At 38.4% G+C, this 20,626-nt stretch overlaps 3 protein-coding genes across 3 annotated transcripts in view; 2 read left to right on the top strand and 1 right to left on the bottom strand.

Annotated features, from left to right (window-relative positions):
• Positions 1–20,626, bottom strand: part of PIGF (phosphatidylinositol glycan anchor biosynthesis class F) — a 95,499-nt gene that overhangs the window by 34,084 nt on the left and 40,789 nt on the right. The gene's annotated exons all lie outside the window — the stretch shown is intronic.
• CRIPT (CXXC repeat containing interactor of PDZ3 domain) lies at positions 51–11,545 on the top strand. The gene is made up of 5 exons (XM_025932066.2): positions 51–165; positions 5,051–5,116; positions 5,859–5,913; positions 10,213–10,316; positions 10,650–11,545. Exons 1-5 carry the CDS (start codon positions 150–152, stop codon positions 10,712–10,714), a joined length of 306 nt encoding a protein of 101 aa, XP_025787851.1. The 5' UTR covers positions 51–149; the 3' UTR covers positions 10,715–11,545.
• SOCS5 (suppressor of cytokine signaling 5) overlaps positions 10,213–20,626 on the top strand; it is a 128,597-nt gene continuing 118,183 nt past the window's right edge. The window contains exon 1 of the mRNA XM_086701166.1: positions 10,213–10,316. The gene's annotated coding sequence lies outside the window, so the exon portion shown is untranslated. The remainder of the gene's footprint in view (positions 10,317–20,626) is intronic.

Raw genomic sequence — 20,626 nt, 5'->3', positions numbered from 1 at the left:
CGGCTTTTCAGGTGTGGGATAGGCGGGGCGGGGGGCGGAGGGGCCGGAAGTGGCTTTTCGTAACCCGGAAGGGGAATATTTTTCTGGCTATTGTGTTGATATTTTCAAGCTGCTGCAGTTTCTGTGGCCAAGGGAACCGTCGGGGAAGGATGGTGTGCGAAAAATGTGAGTTAAGAGGCCGCATCTTTGTGAGAAGGAGGCTAGGAGGAGCTAACTGGGCTTCTTCGGGTCCTTGTCTTTTATTTTTCTTTCGGCCTCAGTTCTCGTGTTCCAGCCTCTGTCCTCTTACCCTTTTTGACCATTCCTGTCCCTCCCCAACGATCGTATAGTCGTTTTGCGTTCAGAGTGGTCTCAGTTTTGTAGATATTTGCGTATTTCCTTTGCCTTCCCCTCCAACCCGGGATCTTATCCCATACAGTTCTTGACTGGCTCCTTCGCCTTACAGACCCTCAGGGTTGGACTGGATCTTAAAAGTCCTAGAGTTGCCAGATTTAACAGACATTTAAAAAGAGGAATACCTTTTTTCTGGAAGTATGTCCCATGCAATATTTGAGACATGTCTTTGCGTGCTCTTCCTCACTACTGAAAGTACTTTTGACTGACTTTTAGGACATGACAGTACTGTTGTTTTGAAATTAAAAATTCACAGGGCATCCTATATTTTAACTAGCTACCCTAAGTTAGCATCCTATCCAATGGCTTAGATACTCTTTGCATGCATACCTGTGGTATTGAGGCAGGGTTCAGAAAGTCTCACCACCTTCAAAGCAGTCTGTGTAAATGTCACTAACTTTTAGAGAAGGCTTTCCACCCTGTAGTCGCCATTTGGTGATTCTAATGCAAACCCTTAAGGTTTCTAGAAAGTTTCTTACGATTTTTTGATATCCTAGACTGTCTATACGTTTTAAAACGGCTGTCATATCCCTAAGTCTTTTTATTCCTCAGCCTCTCTGGCTCTTCTAGGCAAGGTTTCAAGTCCTCTTATCTGTGTTAACATTAACATGATCAATTTTGTTTATATCCCCCCTAGTAGATAAAACTTTGAACACAGGCACCCATAATTTTGAATCACAGTTCTTATATTAGGTAAAAGAATAACCATGGGCAAGTTACCTAATATATCTTGGCCCCAGTTTCCTCATCTGAAAAATGAGAGTAATACATAATTTATGGGGTTCAGATAATGTAGGTAAAGCCTGATATAAAAGTGCCTTCGCGTATACTCAAAAACTGGTTATTTCTATCATAACCCCCAGTATGTGGCACTGAGAATTAAACTCTCCTTCATTTTATGAGGGGTAAAGTGGAAATAATGTATCCATTTTTCTATGCTTTATATCATCATCTCACATTAAGCTTTAAAAAAATTGTTGATGGGTGCCTGGGTGGCTCAGTCAGTTAAGTGTCTGGCTCTTGATTTCAGCTTGGGTCATAATCTCACTGTTTGTGAGTTTGAGCCCCACATTGGGCTCTGCGCTAACAGTGAAGAGCCTGCTTGGGATTCTCTCTCTCCCCTCTCTCTCTGCCCCTACCCTGCTTGTTCTCTCTTTCTCAAAATAAATAAACTTAAAAATTTTTTTTAATTAAAAAAATAAAATAAAAAATTATTGCAATGTAATTGACATAGGTACAATTCACCCATTTAAAATGTATCATTTTGTTATTTTTAGTATGTCCAGAGGGCTATGCAACCATCACCACTATCGATTTTAGAATATTTTCATCACTCTGAAAAGTACATTAAGCTTTTTGACATTGATGTCCTTTAATTCTATTCTATCCTGTACTTGAGCAGTTTTTTGGTTTTGCTTGTTTGAGTAAATATGGCTTACACATTTAGATTATGCACCTTCCGTGATACCTTTTCTCTCATGTAGTGTAGTTCTAAACATATAAATTTGTCTTTCTATGTAACTTGTGTTAATTCTGTACATTTTAGCTTTAGAGGACGGGTATTCTGCCTGGTTTAATTTGTGTGATATGCTTTACACCGTAAGTGCTTTTTCCCAGGGAAACTAAGGATACTGAGCAAATTGTGAGAGTTAATTTCCTAAGGTACATAAAAATTTTGAGGACTCAGGACCTGATGTGGTATTAAAATAAATACACATAGTTGGTTCTGGGACATGCTATGTGTTATAAAAGGCCATTTGCTTTTCTACTTCCCTGCATGTCTGAGAGTCCAACTCTATTATTTCTTTGTTCTACTGCCTTTCTACCTTCTATACCATCTTACTCCTCAAATAAAATTATACTCTTTTTGGGGCGCTTGGGTGGCTCAGTTGGTTAAGCATCCAACATCGGCTTATGGAGTCGAGCCTCACGTCCGGCTCTGTGCTGACAGCTCAGAGCCTGGAGCCTGCTTTGGATTCTGTGTCTCCCTCTCTCCCTTCCCTTCCCTGGCTCATGCTCTGTCTCTCTCTGTCTCTCAAAAATAAATAAACATTTAAAAAAAATTTTAAGTATACTCTTTTTATTACATATTTCTTATCCCCCATCTATCAATTCATTCCACTCACCCTATAAGTAAGCTCATATCTCTCCTATACATAAAGGTAGACTCTCAAGCAACTACCTAGCTCTCTCTTTGCCTTCAAGGTAAATTTTTTGAAAGGCTTGGTTATTTTTGTTGCCTTCATATTTTGTTACTTCTTAGTGCTTTCCAAACTTTCGCTATGCCCCACTACTGGAAGAACTTTCAGAAGTTCACTGGAAGTCTCCTAAACACCAAATTGAAAGACCTTTCTCTCAGTGCTTGTCTATGCCTCTGACTTTGAAACTTGGTGTAGATTCTCTTTGAATTTACTTCTCCCAGTGCTTCTTTACTTTTATAATCTCCAAGTTTTCTTATTTTCCTTATCCCCTTAAAGTAGATGTTTCCCAGTGATCTATATCTGACCTTCTTTTGACTCTTTTTGCAGTTTTAAAGAACAGTTGACTCTTTGTTTTAGAAATATCTGGCTTCAAGTAGCAGATCCATGCCAATGAATGTCTAATCCACATCTCCAGCTGACTTCTCTCTAAACTAAGCACCAATAGAAAAATTTTCTCTAAACAATACTGGGACCCTCCATCTGGTTGTTACCTAATGGTTTAGTACTTCCAAGACTGAATGTGTCGTCCTGCTTCACAAACCGGTACCTTCTCTCCCATCATTTAATGGCATCACAATCCTCCCAGTCACCTATTGACAAAGCCTCGATCATCTCTCATTCATTCTCCTATCCCTTTGTGAACTTGCATCCAAACACGTGTATGCCCTGCTTATTTTACTCTCATTCAACAGCTCCGACTTTCCCTGGCCTTTCAAATACCCTAGCTGAGGTCTCCATCACTCTGAGTTAGACTAATATTATCCCCTACCAGCCCCTTTCCCCCCTCAAACCGTGCTCTTCCAGCCTTTGGCTCTTCTCAAAAATGTCCTGCATGCGTGTGAAGACCAGTAGGAAAAACTGCACAAATGAACCAGTTGGTACCACTAAAAGAGTATATTTCCTGATCTCCAAGATCTTTAATACTATGCATCAATCTTTTTTTACTTCTCTTTAGTCAGCCTTCGCCCTTTGTCTCTAGTGACTATTCCAAACTCTTCAGTGCCTTAAACTTCCCCCACCTTCATCTACCCCATCCTGTGTTGACAAATAGCTCCTTATAGGTATAAGAAAAGCGAGGTAATTAAATGGGAACATTCCCAACATTTCATCTTACTTTTACTATGCCTATAATCAGTTCTGCATCCATACCCATTTACTTCTTTCCCTTTATTTTTTCGAGGAAAATCCTATTTGTGTTTTTGTTGCCATCCCTCCCTACCTTTTTCAGGTCCTTTATTTGTCTCTCTATCTTTTGGAATCTTTTAATCAGCTGCCCTTCCATATAAAAATGCTCAATTAAATCCTAACTCCACCTTCCATTCTTGCATTTTGTCACCTTTTCTTTTCATTCATGCAACAAGTGTTATATTCCTACCAAATGCTAGATAGTAGGACCAAAGGTAAGTATTTTGTCTTACTATCCTTCATCAGTATGCCAGGACATGGCTTAGAGTAATCACAACAGATATTTGAACTGAACCTGATATAAGTGTACTGTATCATTTCCTGAATTTAAAACCTTTAATACATTCTCAGCGAGCAGAGAATAATTCTGGCTTTCTGTGTTTGGAGCCTGGCATTCAGGATGACCCTCCACAATGAGGTCCCAGCTTATCTTTCCAATTACATTTTCACTTACCTTCATTACTCTTTATCCAAATCAAAGTACTTTGCATGCCCATGAGCTTCCCATGCCTTTCCTCGGGATACGTCCTTTTTCTAGTTTGCCTTCATCCTCTCTTCTTTTTCTTCCCAAAGCCATTGTAACATGCAGACACTCTCTCTACTGCCTTCTCCTGAAACCCCTGGACTTCCGTAGCCAAGGTTATTTCTTCCTTCATGGTATTTCTTCTGGTGCTTAAGTTGTCAATTACTATGCTTTTTGTTTTCTAGCTTACATTTTGGTTTGAATGGTTCTTTTTCAGGGGTATCTACCCCCTTTAAGAACCTGGAAAAGCTATGGACTCTTACAAGAAGAAAAATGGATATACAGTAGTTTGGTGTACAACTTCACCTTGTTCATTTGTCTTCTGAGGTCTACCCCTGGAGCCCAGGTTAAGGATTACTGTTGAAGAAAATAGCATGTTGTAGGTTCCCTGAAAGTAGAGCTTTATCTAAATTACCATTTTATTTGTCTCTAAACTTTGCATAGTGGTTTATGTATCTTAAGTGCTTAGTATGTTTATGGAATAAATAGATCTATCAGATTTGTTGAAAGTATACAGGTACAGGGAAAGCCTATCATAAGCCATTGTGCTGTACAGATTTTACTGAGAGTCAGTTATCCATTATCCACAGCTGGTAACTTCAGTCTCAGTTCATAGCCCCTACCCCAGCATGAAAAGTCTCCGACTGTAATAAGATAGTTGATACCATTGTGAACTTTAGGCACAAAGTAGTGTATTTATTAGACAGTAAATCCTAATTCCCCTTATTGTACTATCTTATTATAACAGGTGAAAAGAAACTCGGTACTGTTATCACTCCAGACACATGGAAAGACGGTGCAAGGAATACCACAGGTATTTTTCCTTTTTAGAAAATAGAAGTTGAATCAAATATTTCCCGTGACTGATGTTTTAGCCTTTACACTATTTGTAAAAGGAAATGTTTTGTGCACAAAGTATTTCATCTGTTAAATATTAAAGAACTCTAGATCCCCCCAACAATTTAATATCTTCTTCTATTTAGTTTTCTTGGTTACATGTTAGAGGTTCCTAATCTATGAGGTAAGAGATAGCAAAATCATTAAATGATTTTCAACTAATGAGTATATCATAGTAATTGATTTGATTCAGCTTTATTAGAGTATATATTTAATTCCCCCTTTCTTCACCTGACTTTTATATTCTTAAATCATTTACACTGTTTTCACTTTCATATCATTATATACAGTTAAGATGTTTTCAAAGGGAAAGAAAAGAAACACTTATACTGTATTCAGGGTCGGTGGCACCAAAGTAATGGCTTCTAGATTTTACAATAGATAAATTAAATGCAGACCCGTTCCTAAAGTCCTGTTTTGAGTCTGAGAAGTAAAATGATGATCCAGAATTTTATTGTTTCATCATAAATGTTTCCTTTTTAAGTGGTGTCTTAAAAACATGGCTATTAAATGAAGATTTTGAAAATGTTGATATTGGCTAGTCTATTGGTAGGAGGTCTAAGAATGAACTCTTTAACAAATTGTTAAGTGGTAAATGTACATGTTATGGTGAAACGTGCAGAAATAACCCACTAAAATATGTGTATATTTTGATATAGAAAGTGGTGGAAGAAAGCTGAATGAAAATAAAGCTTTAACTTCAAAAAAAGCAAGGTAGGTAAAGGAGCAGCTACATCGTGGAGACATAACTTTCCATTCTTTTTAGTCTTAAGCATACTGAACTTGGTGTGTATCATTCTGTTGTGATTTAAACAGAGTCAGGTACCAGCATGCAAAGCCAAGCTATTTGTTATAACCTGCCAGTTTCACCCTGATCCTCCCCACTCTATCAATTTGTGAAGATATTACTGCTCTTTTTTACCAGAAAACATGACTTTTATTTCATCTCATTCTTTTTCTTCTCTGCTCTTTTCTTTTCTTTTCAAAACGATGGTTTCTGGCCTTACCCCCCCTAAAACTACTTTGCAGTTTCATTCAGGTGCTTCAGTGTGGTATGCAATAATACTGCCTGGTTTTGTTTACTGTACATTATTTCATCTAGATCTTCATTATTGTACAAATTGGAGGCAATAGAGAGATGTGGACAGATCAGAAGCTCTGGAGTCAGACCTAAATTTGTATTTAGACTCTGTCACTCTCTTGCTCTGAGACCTTAAGGAAGTTAAGCCAGTTTCTTGACTTCTCTGAACTTTATTTTTTCATCTAAGAGTGGAGATAAAAATGTCTCCTACCCTAAAAACCACTTTTTGACACCATGCTTTATTTATTATTCCCAGTCTTAAAAATTCCATGAACTCTTCCAGCTGCCATCCCATTTCCTTGCTTTCCTTCACAGCAAAAGTTTTCAAAAGCCTTAGGCTTTCTCAATGTCTATAAGTTCCATTCTCAGCTTCTGCCACTCCGGTCGGGTCTTCAGCCCCATCAATCCCTGCAGCTGCTCTCACCTAATGGCAGCAGGATCACACCTAATGGCCACTTCTCTGTTCTTTTTTTTTTTAATTTTTTTTTTTTTTAACATTTATTTATTTTTGAGACAGAGAGAGACAGAGAATGAATGGGGGAGGGTCAGAGAGAGGGAGACACAGAATCTGAAACAGGGTCCAGGCTCTGAGCTGTCAGCACAGAGCCCGATGCAGGGCTCGAACTCACGGACCGCGAGATCATGACCTGAGCCGAAGTCGGCCGCCCAACCGACTGAGTCACCCAGGTGCCCCCCACTTCTCTATTCTGATCTTGATTAACCTTTTAACAACTCTCATTTTTGCAACCTGCTATTCTCTCTCTTTTTTTCTTCTCTTCTCTTCTCTTTTCTCTTCTTTTCTTTTCATAAGCTCTACCTCCAGTGTAGGTCTGAACTCACAGCCCCAGGATCAGGACTCGCATGCTCCACTGACTGAGCCAGCCAGACACCCCTGCAACCTTGTATTCTCTTGGCCCTGGGGTACCACCCTCTTTTCTCCTCCCAACTCACCGTTCCTTCTCAGTCAAGTGCCTCTGGACTCAATCCTAGACCTTTCTCTTTTTTTTTTCTATTTACAAATATATAATCTTTCCTCAAGTGACTTTAGTCCAATGACTTGAAATTCATACTGTATGTTAATAACTCAGATTTACATCTCCTGTCCTGACTTCTTTGAGCTCCAAACATATATCCAACTGCCTACTTGTCTTACCATTTTGATGTCTAACAGGCAACCTCTTGGTCCTTGTCTTCTAATCAGAGTCTTACTGCACCACTGTCTGGTCCAGTTGTGCAAACCAAAAAGCGAGAATTCTGCACATTTTCCTCACTTTCCTTTCATCAGTAAATTCTTTAGCTCTACCAGCAAAATATAACCTGAATACACTTGCTTCACTGCTGTTACCCTGTTCCAAACCACTGTTATTTCGTAGATGCTGTAGTAACTTTGTATCTTTCTGCTTCCTCTCTAGTTCCCTATAATTCAGTCTCATAGTAACCAGAGCAGTCCTTTAAAAGGCACGTAAGTGCTTTTCTCAGAACGTGCATTGCTTTTCTTTTCAGGTAGAATATAATCTAGGCCCCCTTGCACTTTCTTACAAGGTTCTCCATGATCTGGCCCCTCCCACCTCTCTGACTTCCATTTGGACTACTCCTGCATCAGACAGGCCAAGCCCACTCCCATTGGCAGAGGTTTATGTTTGTTGCTCCCTCCTCCTAGAGCTCATCCTGCAGAGTTCACATAGCTGGCACCTTGTTGTTGCCAGGATCTAGCTGAAATGTCATCTCCTAAGGGTGGGTCCCTAACCAGCATCTGAATTAATGTCTTCCCCTCCTTCCCCTCATGTCTGCCACAGTGTCCTGTTTGAATTTTCTCTACAGTGTGTATCACTGTCTGAAAACCATGTTTGTTCCTTTACTTATTGTCTGTCTCCTCACTACAATGTCAGCTTGAGAGGGTAGAGGCTTTGTCTGTCAAGCTCATTTTTGATATGTAAAACAGTAACAGGCACATAGTAGGCACTCATGTATATTTGCTGAAAGAATTAATACCTATTTCATGACATTGTCCCAAGGATTAGAAATAATAATAATGATAATGATAATAATAATAATGAAGCTTTTACTACCTGCAGTGCCTGGCACATAATGGTGCTTATTAAGTAATGGATATAAAACAGCATAATAGATTTAATCTTCAGTAGAGCATCTCACTAAGTATTGCTCTGACTTATTGATGTCTTCTAAGACAGTTCAGTTATTATTAACTAAGTTGTAATTTTTACAGACTATACAGTTTTATTTATTTTTAATTTTTTTTTTAACGTTTTATTTATTTTTGAGACAGAGACAGAGCATGAACGGGGGAGGGGCAGAGAGAGAGGGAGACACAGAATCGGAAGCAGGCTCCAGGCTCTGAGCCATCAGCCCAGAGCCCGACGCGGGGCTCGAACTCACGGACCGCGAGATCGTGACCTGAACTGAAGTCAGACGCTTAACCGACTGAGCCACCCAGGCGCCCCAGACTATACAGTTTTAGATACCTCCAGTTACTTTTTGCTCCCAGCCTTACTCCAATATCATTAATAAATACCTATTATTTTTGGATACTCTAAATATCTCACTTTGGAAAGTGTACCATTATATTGCATTGACTCTAAGATACCAACATTTAGAAGAGGTATCATTACTTTAATAAAGAAAAAGCTCTACCATGAATTGTAAGATGTCAGACATATTAAAATGTGCATTTTAGGATTAAATACGGTTTTAAACAAAAGTAATCTCTAGACATACGGATGCAAACAAATCGAGCCTTATTAAAAAGAGGAATAGTTGGGGCGCCTGGGTGGCGCAGTCGGTTAAGCGTCCGACTTCAGCCAGGTAACGATCTCGCGGTCCGTGAGTTCGAGCCCCGCATCAGGCTCTGGGCTGATGGCTCAGAGCCTGGAGCCTGTTTCCGATTCTGTGTCTCCCTCTCTCTCTGCTCCTCCCCCGTTCATGCTCTGTCTCTCTCTGTCCCAAAAATAAATAAACGTTGAAAAAAAAAAAAAAGAGGAATAGTGTCTATGCTATCTTCCTTTGTGCAGAGTAAGGTGACATTCTTTTGGGTTTGGAAAAATTAACCTTTGAAAATAAGCTGTTGTGCCCCAAGAGAAGAAACCAGCTCTAGGACAGTGTTGGTATTCAGTACATGAGTATTGTTACAAAAGTTACAGCCAGTTTAGGGGGAATTATTTTCTACTCCAGCTGCTATAAAATGGCATTTTTATATAGCGGAAACTCTTCTATGCAAAGGGATTGGATCAATTCGTTGAAAATGTCAGCTAAAATAGGCAATCATTAAAAGATACACATACCTTATTGTAAGTCATGGCACATGACGTGTACATGCATTCATCAGTCATTTGGCACTGAGACAGGCCTTTTGAGTATGAGTCTACTGATAAGAGTTCTTCATCATTTTCCTCACATAAATCATAACCAGAATGCACATTTCCGGTATCTTAAAGTAGAGCAAGAACTGACAACTTGTAAAGTGCCAAGTCCTTCCACTTATGATTTTGCCTGTATTTTGAAGTTGTCTCACCTAATTCAATGGCAGTTCAGTGATTCACATTTATCTAGCCATCCTAAAGCATTCTCATAGTCTTTCATAGAATTGGTCACTTTTTGCACCCACATTTCATCAGTTTCCATAATATTTAACTATATCATACAAATAGATTGGCAAATACAACTCGTAGAAACAGGCTTGGGATTAAGTACAACTGATAAGTCGTTTATAAGCATACAACTCACATGGAAGGGGTAGGGTTGTGCAGGAGCAGTGAGAGAGGGTAGCTGGCTGCAAGCGTGCTGTGGCTATCAACTGTAAAGTTTGACAGAGGGAACAAAGCATGGATTAATCCCATTTGTTGCCTAAAGGAAGTCATTTAACTGTTTCTTTTCTATTTTACATTTTTCTTTCTTTAAAAAAAAAACAACTCTAGATTCGATCCATATGGAAAGAATAAGTTCTCTACTTGCAGAATTTGTAAAAGTTCGGTACATCAGCCGGGTTCCCATTACTGCCAGGGCTGTGCCTACAAAAAGGGTAAGTTTCTTTCAATACTGTTTTTCTGTTCATATCCAGCCTACATTTGGCACTGACTTAGATAGCATAGAAAAGGAGTAGCCTTTCATAGTTTCAGAGATCGATCCTGTTAGTCAAGTGCTCTTTTTTCTAAGGCAAGATGACACTTAGAACCTGGTTCATAGCTGCAAGTCCGTGCTTGCTTTTTTCTCTTCTCTGATGCTGTTAAATTATGTTTTAAGCCTCAGGAGTGACTTAAATAAACCAAAGTGTTAATAGTAGGTATTTGATTGGTATTATGAGTTGGTATTATGATTTGATTGCTTACATGTTTTGTTTGTTTGTTTATTTTAGGCATCTGTGCAATGTGTGGAAAAAAGGTTTTGGATACCAAAAACTACAAGCAAACGTCTGTGTAGATGTGTCAATGACGTTTCTGGCTTTCTATGTGATTTTACCTTTTGCTTTGAATTTCCAAGGCATAACATAGATGTTCAAGTTAAAAATAACACATTTTAAGACAGTTAATATTAAACCGTTGATTACCTGATCAGTATTCTTTTTTATTTTGCTTTCAAGAATTTCTAAACAACAGTGTAACTAGTTTTCTGCCTTAGTTCTTTTTCTCACAAGCGTCTTGTTGAATTAGCATAAGTGGAAAATTTAATGAAAAATATTTTCCCAGTTCTCTATATGCTTTTTATTTATCATTATTCATATAATTCTTTTCTTCACCCTCTACTTTATTTATAGATATTACAGAAGTGGGAAGGAGATTACTGATTGATATTTTGCTCTGAATTTTGCATCAGACTTGTAACTCTTCCCTCACTCCCTTCTTGTTGCATGGTTCTTAGAATGAGCAGTCTCTTTATTAATTGTAAGTTCACAGGGCATTGAAACATCTGAGACCATTATTGCTGAATCGTTCCTTAGTAATTAGCCCAGACCCCAGTCATAAGTTGTAGTGATGATACTTTTTATTTGTTCTTGATGCCAAAGTGCCAGTCCCTTTCCTATGAGAATACAAGGGTCAGCCCATGTATGTCCAAATGAACACACTGGATTTCAGAAAAATACGGGTTATGCACATTACCTTGAATTGGAACAGTCACGAAAGCCAAAACAACAGTGTTTGTCCATGGTAGTGTGTAACAAATGAGTTACTACTCTTTAGGAAGGCTCCTTGAAGCAAAAACCAATTTTTTTCCTTCTCTCCCCACCCCCAAAAATAAATAGAACAAAACCAACATTTTGACTCTTTTTTTATATATAACATAGACTGCTAAAAGACTACGTTGAGGTTCAGACAAAGATTTTTCTTACGCTGCCTTCAAAGGTTTTGGACTTCTGCTTTTGAAGCCTGCAGCCTTCTGTGGGAAACCAAAATCATACTCCCTATCGCCAAGTGCAGTATGTGAACATACATATCACTATAAAATATGTAGGAGAGAGAACATGATACACATGGTGTAGATACTACATTTCTATTTGCTTTAAAATTATTACGGAAAATATTTAAAATTTTAACCATTTAATTTATCTGTAAGGTTTTTAACACAGTGTTTTTCTAGGATACGTTGTTATCCTGAAAGATCACAAAGGTGATACAAAATATAATAAAAAAGCTCTGAGAGCAAGAAGTATCTTCTCACATTTTAATCAATTAGGGATTTTTCATTAAATCAACACAAGGGGCCCATAATAGGATCAAGTTAAAGAGCAGCCCAGATCCGTTAAAAGTTGGGTTGGTCGACTTTGGGAAAGTACATTTCTCAGGTATCAGCTGGGATCTTGACTTCCACAACTCACATTTCACATTCGTGTCTTGCATAACTTCCTTCCCTAAATGACCTACTGGCCAGACTCAGGTTCTTCTATGAAGATTTTTGTTAATGTTACACCTCAGAATAGATTATAGGTATTATAAGTCTTCATATTGTTGAAATAATAATATGACTGCCATAAGTTGAATAAATGTTGGGGCGCCTGGATGGCTCAGTTGGTTAAGTGTCCTAACTTGGTTTCAGCTCAGGTCATGATCTCAGGATTCATAAGATTGAGCCCCACATCAGCCTCTGTGCTGAGAGCATGAAGCCTGCTTGGGATTCTCTCTCTCCTCTCTCTGTCCCTCCCTACCCTCAAAGTAAATATATATATATTTTTAATTGAATAAAAGTTTTAAGTGAGAAGGAAAATCCCAAATCAAAACATGAGCATAAACTATTTTTTAGAGGAGACTGGGTGGCTCAGTCCATTGAGTGTCTGACTAAGGCTCAGGTCCTGATCTCATAGTCCGTGAGTTTGAGCCCCATATAAGGCTTCCTGCTGTCAGCACAGAGCCTTCTTCAGATCCTGTGTCTTCCTCTCTCTCTGCCCCTGCCCCACTTGCATTCTCTTTCTCAAAAATAAAACATTTAAAAAATAATTTAAAATAAATAAAAATATTTTAAAACATTTTTTTTAAATAAGGCATAAAAAGAGGCGCCTGGGTGGCTCAGTCGGTTGAACATCTGATTTTGGCTCAGGTCCCCATCTCACGGTCTGTGAGTTTGAGCCCCGCGTCAGGCTCTATGCTGACAGCTTGGAGCCTGGAGTCTGCTTCGGATTCTGTGTCTCCCTCTCTCTCTGCCCCTCCCCCGCTCCCGGTCTGTCTCTCTCTCTCTCTCTCTGTCAAAAATAAGTAAACATTAAAAAAAAATAAGGCATAAAAACAAACTATAAGATGACAGAATTAAGGCCAAACAGGTTTTATCAAAGTAAATGTAAAAATGATGAAATAATGTATTTCTTAAATCTCAGATTGTATTTAAAATATGCATAGTAGAAATAGCTTAAATACCAATAGAATACCTTTATGTACATTCATTCATAGAATATGAATGTGAAATGAAAAAGTGATGTGAAGAATTACACATGTCCATAAGCTTGTGTGCACATACCAAAAATATCTGAGAGCAATTAGTACTGTTTTCTCTGTGGAGTGGAACAGAAGGTTGAGAAAAGAGAGACTTAACCCTTTTACCCTAATGGCAACTACCTAACACATTTTAGTTTCTACTTCCCTTACATGGGGGAACAGGAGACTTATAGTTATATATCCTAGAAGTATATATATTTACATGCACATATAGGTATATGTTCTGAGAATTTTAAGAAGAAGCATATGTTCTTCTCCATTTGACTTCATTTTTAATGTTTCTCATGTTTGGTTTACCATTTTCTATCTCGTTATATTTTTTTTCTTGGCCAATTCGAGAATACATTGCAGACATACCTTTTCACCTTTAATGTTACATATGCACTTCGTAAGAACAAACATACTAATAAGTACAGTTATCAAATTCAGGAATTTAACACTGATAGGATGCTTTCATTTAATCTACAGCCCCTATCTCACTTTCAGTTGCTCCACTGATATTTTTTTTGCAGCTTCAGAATCTAGTTCAGGATCATATGTTAGATTATCATGATTCTGTCATCTGGAACAGTTCGGTAGCTTTTGTCTTTGATACTACAAGTGTCAATACATTGAAGAATACAGGACAGTTAAAGTATAGATTATCCTTCAGTTTGGATTTTGTTTGATGTTTCCTTGTGTTAAATGTGGGTTATGCAGTGTGAGCTGAAATGCTATGAGTGATGTGTCCTCCCAGTGTCACATCCAGACTCACAAAATATCCCTTTGTCCATATTGGTGTCCATTTTGATCACTCGGGTAAGATGTCACCCATTTTCTCCACTGTATAGTTACTATTTTTCCTTTTGCACTTAGTTGATAATTTGTGAGGAGAAATTTTTTTTTAAGTTTATTTATTTATTTTGAGCAGGGGGAGGGGCAGAGAGAAAGGGAGAGAGAGAATCCCAAGCACGCTCTGCCTTACTGGGGTTCAATCTCATGAACCGTGAGATCATGACCTGAGCTGAAATCGAGAGTCAAATGTTTAACCGACTGAGCCATGCAGGCACCCCAAGAAACTTTTGAGACCATGTTGATATTCTATTTCTCATCAAACCTGCCTCTTGTAGATTTAGCATCCTTTGATGATTCTTATCTGAAAACATTTTTTACTGTGATGTGTATAAAACTGTGATTTTTCTATTTTTTTTTTAAGAGAGTGAATGGGGGAGAGTGGCAGAGGGGAAGAGAGAGAATTTTATACTGAGTGTGGAGCCTGATGTGGGGTCATGACCTGAGCCAGAACCAAGAGTTAGATACTCAACTGACTGTGCCACCCAGGCGCCCCCAAAACTGATTTATCTAACTACATCATTCTTTCTGTATTAACTAATCATTCTACACTAAAGAAAAGATTTCCCTTTATCAGTGTAGATATTTGTATAGAATAAATGCTTTTTTTCTGACCATTGTAGTGTTAGTTACAGATATGATGCCTTTTTACCAAAAATACTTAAGTGTGTATTTTCTAAGAATGAGGATATTTTCTTACATAACCATATCATAATGATCAAAACCAGAAAATTAACATTAATACTGTTATCTAATATTTTTCCGTATTTCACCAGTTGTTCCAGTAATGGCCTTTGTTAAAACAAAAAACTAGTTCAGGGTCCAAATCAGGATAACATTTTATATTTAGTTGCCATGTTTCTAGTCTCCTTTAATCTAGAACAATTCTTGAATTTGTCTTTCAAAAACCTCAAGGTCATAAAACAAGTAAGTCAGTTATTTTATAAAACCTCCCTTAATCTGAGTATTTCTGATGTTTTTTCACAAGTAGATTGAGCTTCTGCATTGTTGGCAAGAATATCATAGAAGTGATGCTACATCCTTTTCAGTATATTTTATGGTGTCATTTGTCCCTAACAAGGAGTTAATTTGAATGACTTGTTTTAGGTGGTCTCTGTTAGATTTCTTCACTGTAAAGTTCCTATTTTTTCTATTACGTTAAGCATTTTTGTTGGGAGATACTTTGAGAATGTAAATATTCTGTTTCTCAGCAAACTTACACTAATTTTAGCATCCCGTGTTGTTTTTTGGCTGAATTAATTGTTACCCTGAGAGTTGCCAAATGGCTTTCCAATTCTATCATTCTTTTTACATTCATTAGTTGGTATTCTGCTGTAAGGAAAAGCTTTCTCTTTTTCCAGCTTAGGAGGAATTCATGGATTGCTATTTTATTCAGGTCTGTTGCTCTCACTTGTTTTGATGTCAAGAGGTCTCAGATTTGGCCAGTGGGAGACCTTTCAAGGTGGTTCCTGGGTCTTTTAGACATGTTCTCATCATTTTTTGAAGAATTCCTTTCTAGCACAAGATGTTTCAAGTTTACTTTATATTTTTCCTACCCAGCCCTGGAATCAGCCACTTCTCCAAAGATCCCTAGTTTCTTTTAGTGGAGAATGGTGTTTGAATACTAAGATACCTGCTGGGTTGCCATTGCGCCTTGGCCCCTTCAACAGAAAAAGCTAAGAAATACAAATATTAGAAACCACAAGTTTTACTGATACCTCCAATTCCAGTTCAGCCCTACAGGGTTCTTTTTTGTCTTTCTTCAGTCTGTATTTGTATATTCTTCCACAGTGAGAACCCTGGCTTCCAACATCATCCATAGAGTCATTCATTTGCAGAGCTCTGAATTTTTTTTATATTGGTCATATATTTTATAAATAAAATAATTTTTTAGCAAGCCCTCAGAAAATTTACACATGTGAATGTCATTCATGAGTCTGGTATTACAGAAGAAAGAAAGGTTGGAAACTTATGTGCATACGCTGCCTCCCAGATAAATTTGGCAAATAAGCAAATAGTACTAAATAACTTTTTCAGTTCAGCTGAAGTTTATTGAGCCTCTACTTTGTTCTCTCTGTCTGTAGGCAGACTGCTGTTATTGGTTCCAAAATGTTTTCTCATTAGCAAGAACATGATAACCCATCGAATTAATGTGAAATTGTGAGGTGTGACAATAGGAACAAGGAAAATCTTGAAAGAATAGCAACTAAAGAGAGGGGATGGTTCAAAAGCAACAACTCTAACCAATTAGGAAGTAGACTAGGTGGTACTAGGAGAATGGAAGTGAAGGGAAAGATTTGAAAACCTGATAAAGGAAGATTTTTCAAGACTTGTTAACTGTATGGGGGAATGAGGAGGTGAGTCACAAAGGGTCTCATTTAGATGTGGTAATAGTAGGTCTCTCCACCAGATGGCAATAGTGTTCTTGGTTTTTAATTTTTTTAAATCTTTTTTGCTAAAAGATTGGCAGTTTTAGCAATTTAAAGATCAAACAGATGGATTTGAGTTTCCAACAACATTGTGAAGAATTAATACAGTATGGCACCAGCACAAAGACAAACAGAGAGACCAGGAATAGATGAATCCATATGTGTAAAAGGTGGCATTATAAATCAGTGGGGAAATTCTTCATTAAATTCAACCTGGATCCCTATACTCAAGTCAAATCCAAAAAGAGTACGCTTATCATGACGAACACTGAGTAATGTACAGAATTGTTAAATCACTGTATTGTACACCTAAAACTAATATAACACTGTATGTTAACTCTACTTGAATTAAAATAAAAAACTTAAAAAAAAAAAAAAAGTCAAATCCAGGAAGTCCTGAGCTGCCTGTTTCCAACATCAGAAAACAGTTTTCTAATTCTTGTCCAGTTTTCTAGTTGTTTAGACCAGGAAGGTAAATCTGGTCCCCACTAATCATGGTTGTAAGTGAAAGTCAGATGTTGTTTTTTAGAGTTTTCTTCCTGCAGTTTCTTTTTCCTTTTTCCAGTTGCTTTTATCTGTTCATTTAGATTTCTGTCTTCCTTGTTAGAAGTTTTCCTCAGTTGTCTGGTCATTTTTTGTTTTCTGCTCACTCTTAATAGAGTAGGAGACTTTTTGGAAACATTGCTTGTGTTGGTGGGCAAGTTGACTCTGAATTCCATGTAAGGTACAGTTTATCAACAGTGACACCACTGACATTTTGCACTGGATAATTTTTTGTTGTGGGAGGCTTTATTGTGAATTGTAGGATCCTTAGCAACATCCCTGGCCTCCACCCACTAGATGCCATAGCACCCCCGCCACAAGGTTTGTGACAATCAAAAATGTTTCCAGACATTGCCATATGTCTCTAGTTGAGAATCACTAATGTAGGGTGACCTCTCTGGGCTGTTTGTGAGGGGACTCTTAAAGTCAGTATCTTTAGATATTTCCTCTTGAGATGGTCATATTCTCCACAGAATTGTCCTTCAGTTTCCCTTGCCTGAAGGATAAAGTGGAAGGAGAGAGCTGGGAGCCGTCAATATACACGCATTCACTTACTCTCCTGTTTTAAATACTCTCCACCCACCCTCAGCTGTGCCTGGTGTTCCTTCATTTAGAAACCATCTGTTTTCCCATCTCTGGAACCTAAACCACTATACTTTGGCCAGATCGTGGGAGGGGCAATCAGCCAGTGTTATGGAGTAGGGGGCTGGGAGATCCAAGAACTGTCCTGATCCTCAGCCTTCATTCAACTAGTCTTCCTTAGTTCAACATCCCAATTCACTCCACTTTCAGAGGTGACATTCATCCTTGAGTCTTGAGTATTCTGGAGTGCATATTGAAATTTGTTTTTATCTTTACTTACTGTCAGTTTACAGTGTGGTCTTTCAAGTCTGCCAAATCCATTACCATTTGTCCACTTTCTACCCTCTCAAATTTAGTTCTTTTGGTATCTTCTTTCACTCTTTATTCCTGGGATTTATGCCACCCCCCAAAATACCTTTAATGTAGTTTTATGTGGGGAGGTTCAAAACGATAAAATTTAGATGTGTGTTTCATTATGTCATCCTTATCCAAAAGCTTCAATTTCATACACTTTTGATAGTTTCATCATGTTTCTCATGGTCACCAGACATTAACTATTACTTTGGAATGTGGGCTGTCAGGTAGAAGAGGACAGATACAGCCTTCATTTCCTTCCCACCCCTTCTCTTTAATATAATTAGATTTTGATACATGGAGGAGATATTCTAATTTATAGGAGAAGTGGTGGGGATAAAAGTAAACAAAGACAAAGAAGTGGGAATGAAGAGTGAGATTAATGGAGGATGTGGGAGGTGAACCTGGCTGAAATTGACATTCACGTTGAAGAGTCATGGGAGACATGAATCTAATAAATAGATTAGGTGGGACCAGATTATGAAACCTACAGTACTGATTTGAAGAGATCAGACTGTATCCAGGAGGCAGTAGGGAAGGGTTATAGACTTTTAGTCTAAGTGATTGATGAAAGTAGGTTTGTAAAAATTACTCTAACAGCTCTGACAACAGATGGCTAAGAATAGGGAATGAACAGAGGCAAAGGAGCTTTCTAGGAGACTGTGGCTGAAATCCAGATAGGAGTGATAAGGTACTAGGCCATAGTGGAGGGATGGGAACAGAAAGGATAGATTGAAAAGTCATTGATCAGGAGAATTTGATTGGATTTGTTACTGGCAGCTGGTATAGAAATTAAGTAGATCACAGATCTTACATTCATGGATGGCAGATCTAAAATGCATTAAATACAGTTTTGGTTGTGGCAAGAAACGTACCTCCTACAGCACCATGTGATTTAGTTACTGAGAAAAGACCCGATGAACACAACTCAAGAAAAGGGTAAGAGAGGCTATTATAAGTCCACAAAGTGGTCTCACTAGAATATAAGGATTCCTAATGAACAGTCAGTCTTCATAGATCATGGAACTGAAAAGAAACTGAAACCCTTTCTCTGTTTTACTTCTGCTTTTTCAGTGAACACGTCCTATACAAGGCCCACATGGGGCCCTTCCAACCCCTGAGGCCCATATAACCTTTCTGGTTACATCTCTGCCACCAACTGCACCTTCCCTCTAGTCTCAGTTCAAATGCATGAAAGAGAATTAGGGCACGACTCAAAGCACAAGTTGTACATACCCAAGTGGCCAACTGTGACAGAGGCTAGGTAGGGGACAGAGTGGTTACACAGTGATGTTCAGTGATGTTCTGTAGTTGTTCAGGATCAAGGGTCAACAAACTATGGCCCACAGGCCAGTCACCTATTTTTGTATAGAAAGTTTTATTGGAATAGCATAGCCATTCATTAACAGATTGTCTGGGGTCACTTTTGTGTACAATGGCACAGTGGCAAAGCCTAAAATATTTACTGCCTGGCCCTTTAAGAAAAAGTCTGCTGAGCCCAGTTCTAGATAGTTCTAGAAATGACTGGCTTTTTTTTTAAAAAAAACCTTGGGTCAGTGTAAAATATTAGTGGCTGCAAAGTAGTCCTAGCATGTTTTCCCAGGCCATTTTTATTGTTTCTTAATTCCATAATCACTTTATGAACTACATTTCAGGCCAGAAGTCACTCATACATCTCTAAAGATTATCTTATTGACATAAGCAAAAGCACCTATTATTGTACGTTTATGAGCTAAACAAGTAATTTGATCTAGATCATTGTTTACAGTTTAATGGATATGTCTTTAGTCCGTTCTGGTTATTTACCCAAGGATTATATTTTCTTGCTACATTCACTCAAAAATAATACTCTGTAATTATTTCCTGTGTGCCCTGGAATGTTGAGGACTTTCTCCAAATGAGTCTTTTCATTTGTTTCCATAACATGGAATTGGCCTTTAGGTGACATGGTTGAGGTTCCTCAAACAGGATATTAACTTTCACTCTTCACAGCTGGAGAAACATAATCCTATTTCATGAGTTAGTGGGCCAAAGAGCCTCCTACCTTCTCACACTATCCTCCTTTAGTAAAATAAATGTTAACCTGGGATCTTTGTGGATTGCTTGAACAAACCTGTGTTCTCAAGGAGCTCGCTCCATACTGAGCATACTTAGCTAAGGCAGCCCACTTGGAACAAACGAGCCTTAGCCAAGCAGTCAGTGATAAAAATACATTGCCGCAAAAGCTCTGATTTATCACTCCAGTGCCTCCTACATGGTTTGCCAACAAACTCTTCTTTGCCTGCAATACAGGCTCTTTAAAGTCAGCTGCCACTCTCTCTCCAAGAGGAGAGGGGGAGAGAGTTTGTTGCTTTCACATTGTGAAGGATCCTCCACCCCCGTGTTCCTCCCCTAGGCTCCTGATTCAAACAGCGCAAGTTGAGAAACAGAGAAATACAATCTCCCTGCCGAATCATGCAGCAGTTAGCTCTTTCGAATGAGCAAAATGTGTGTTCATAATGATCAAATTTGAAATGTATAGCCATCACTGCTTCTGGAAATTTGGGGCTGTTTCTGGGCCAGATCAGCCTCCAACCAAGTAAGTGGCAGCTAGCCTGTGGCCAGTCCTGTCAGAGCTTGCCCTGTCCCCAGAGCCCTGGGGATTCCTCCCACCTTATCCCTTCCTGCCCAAC

This window comes from Puma concolor, chromosome A3 (assembly GCF_028749965.1).
Source record: "Puma concolor isolate L17-30 chromosome A3, mPumCon1.1.hap2, whole genome shotgun sequence".
NCBI classification, from domain to species: Eukaryota; Metazoa; Chordata; class Mammalia; order Carnivora; family Felidae; genus Puma; species Puma concolor.
Note: the sequence above shows the minus strand (reverse complement) of the source record. Positions and strands in the feature narration are given on the sequence as shown.

What these genes read in the sequence shown, in the direction of transcription:
- CRIPT (XM_025932066.2), top strand. An exon ending in CGGTGCAAGGAATACCACAG is followed by an intron (nt 5,117 to 5,858) that starts GTATTTTTCCTT and finishes ATTTTGATATAG; the next exon opens with AAAGTGGTGGAAGAAAGCTG. An exon ending in TTAACTTCAAAAAAAGCAAG is followed by an intron (nt 5,914 to 10,212) that starts GTAGGTAAAGGA and finishes AAACAACTCTAG; the next exon opens with ATTCGATCCATATGGAAAGA.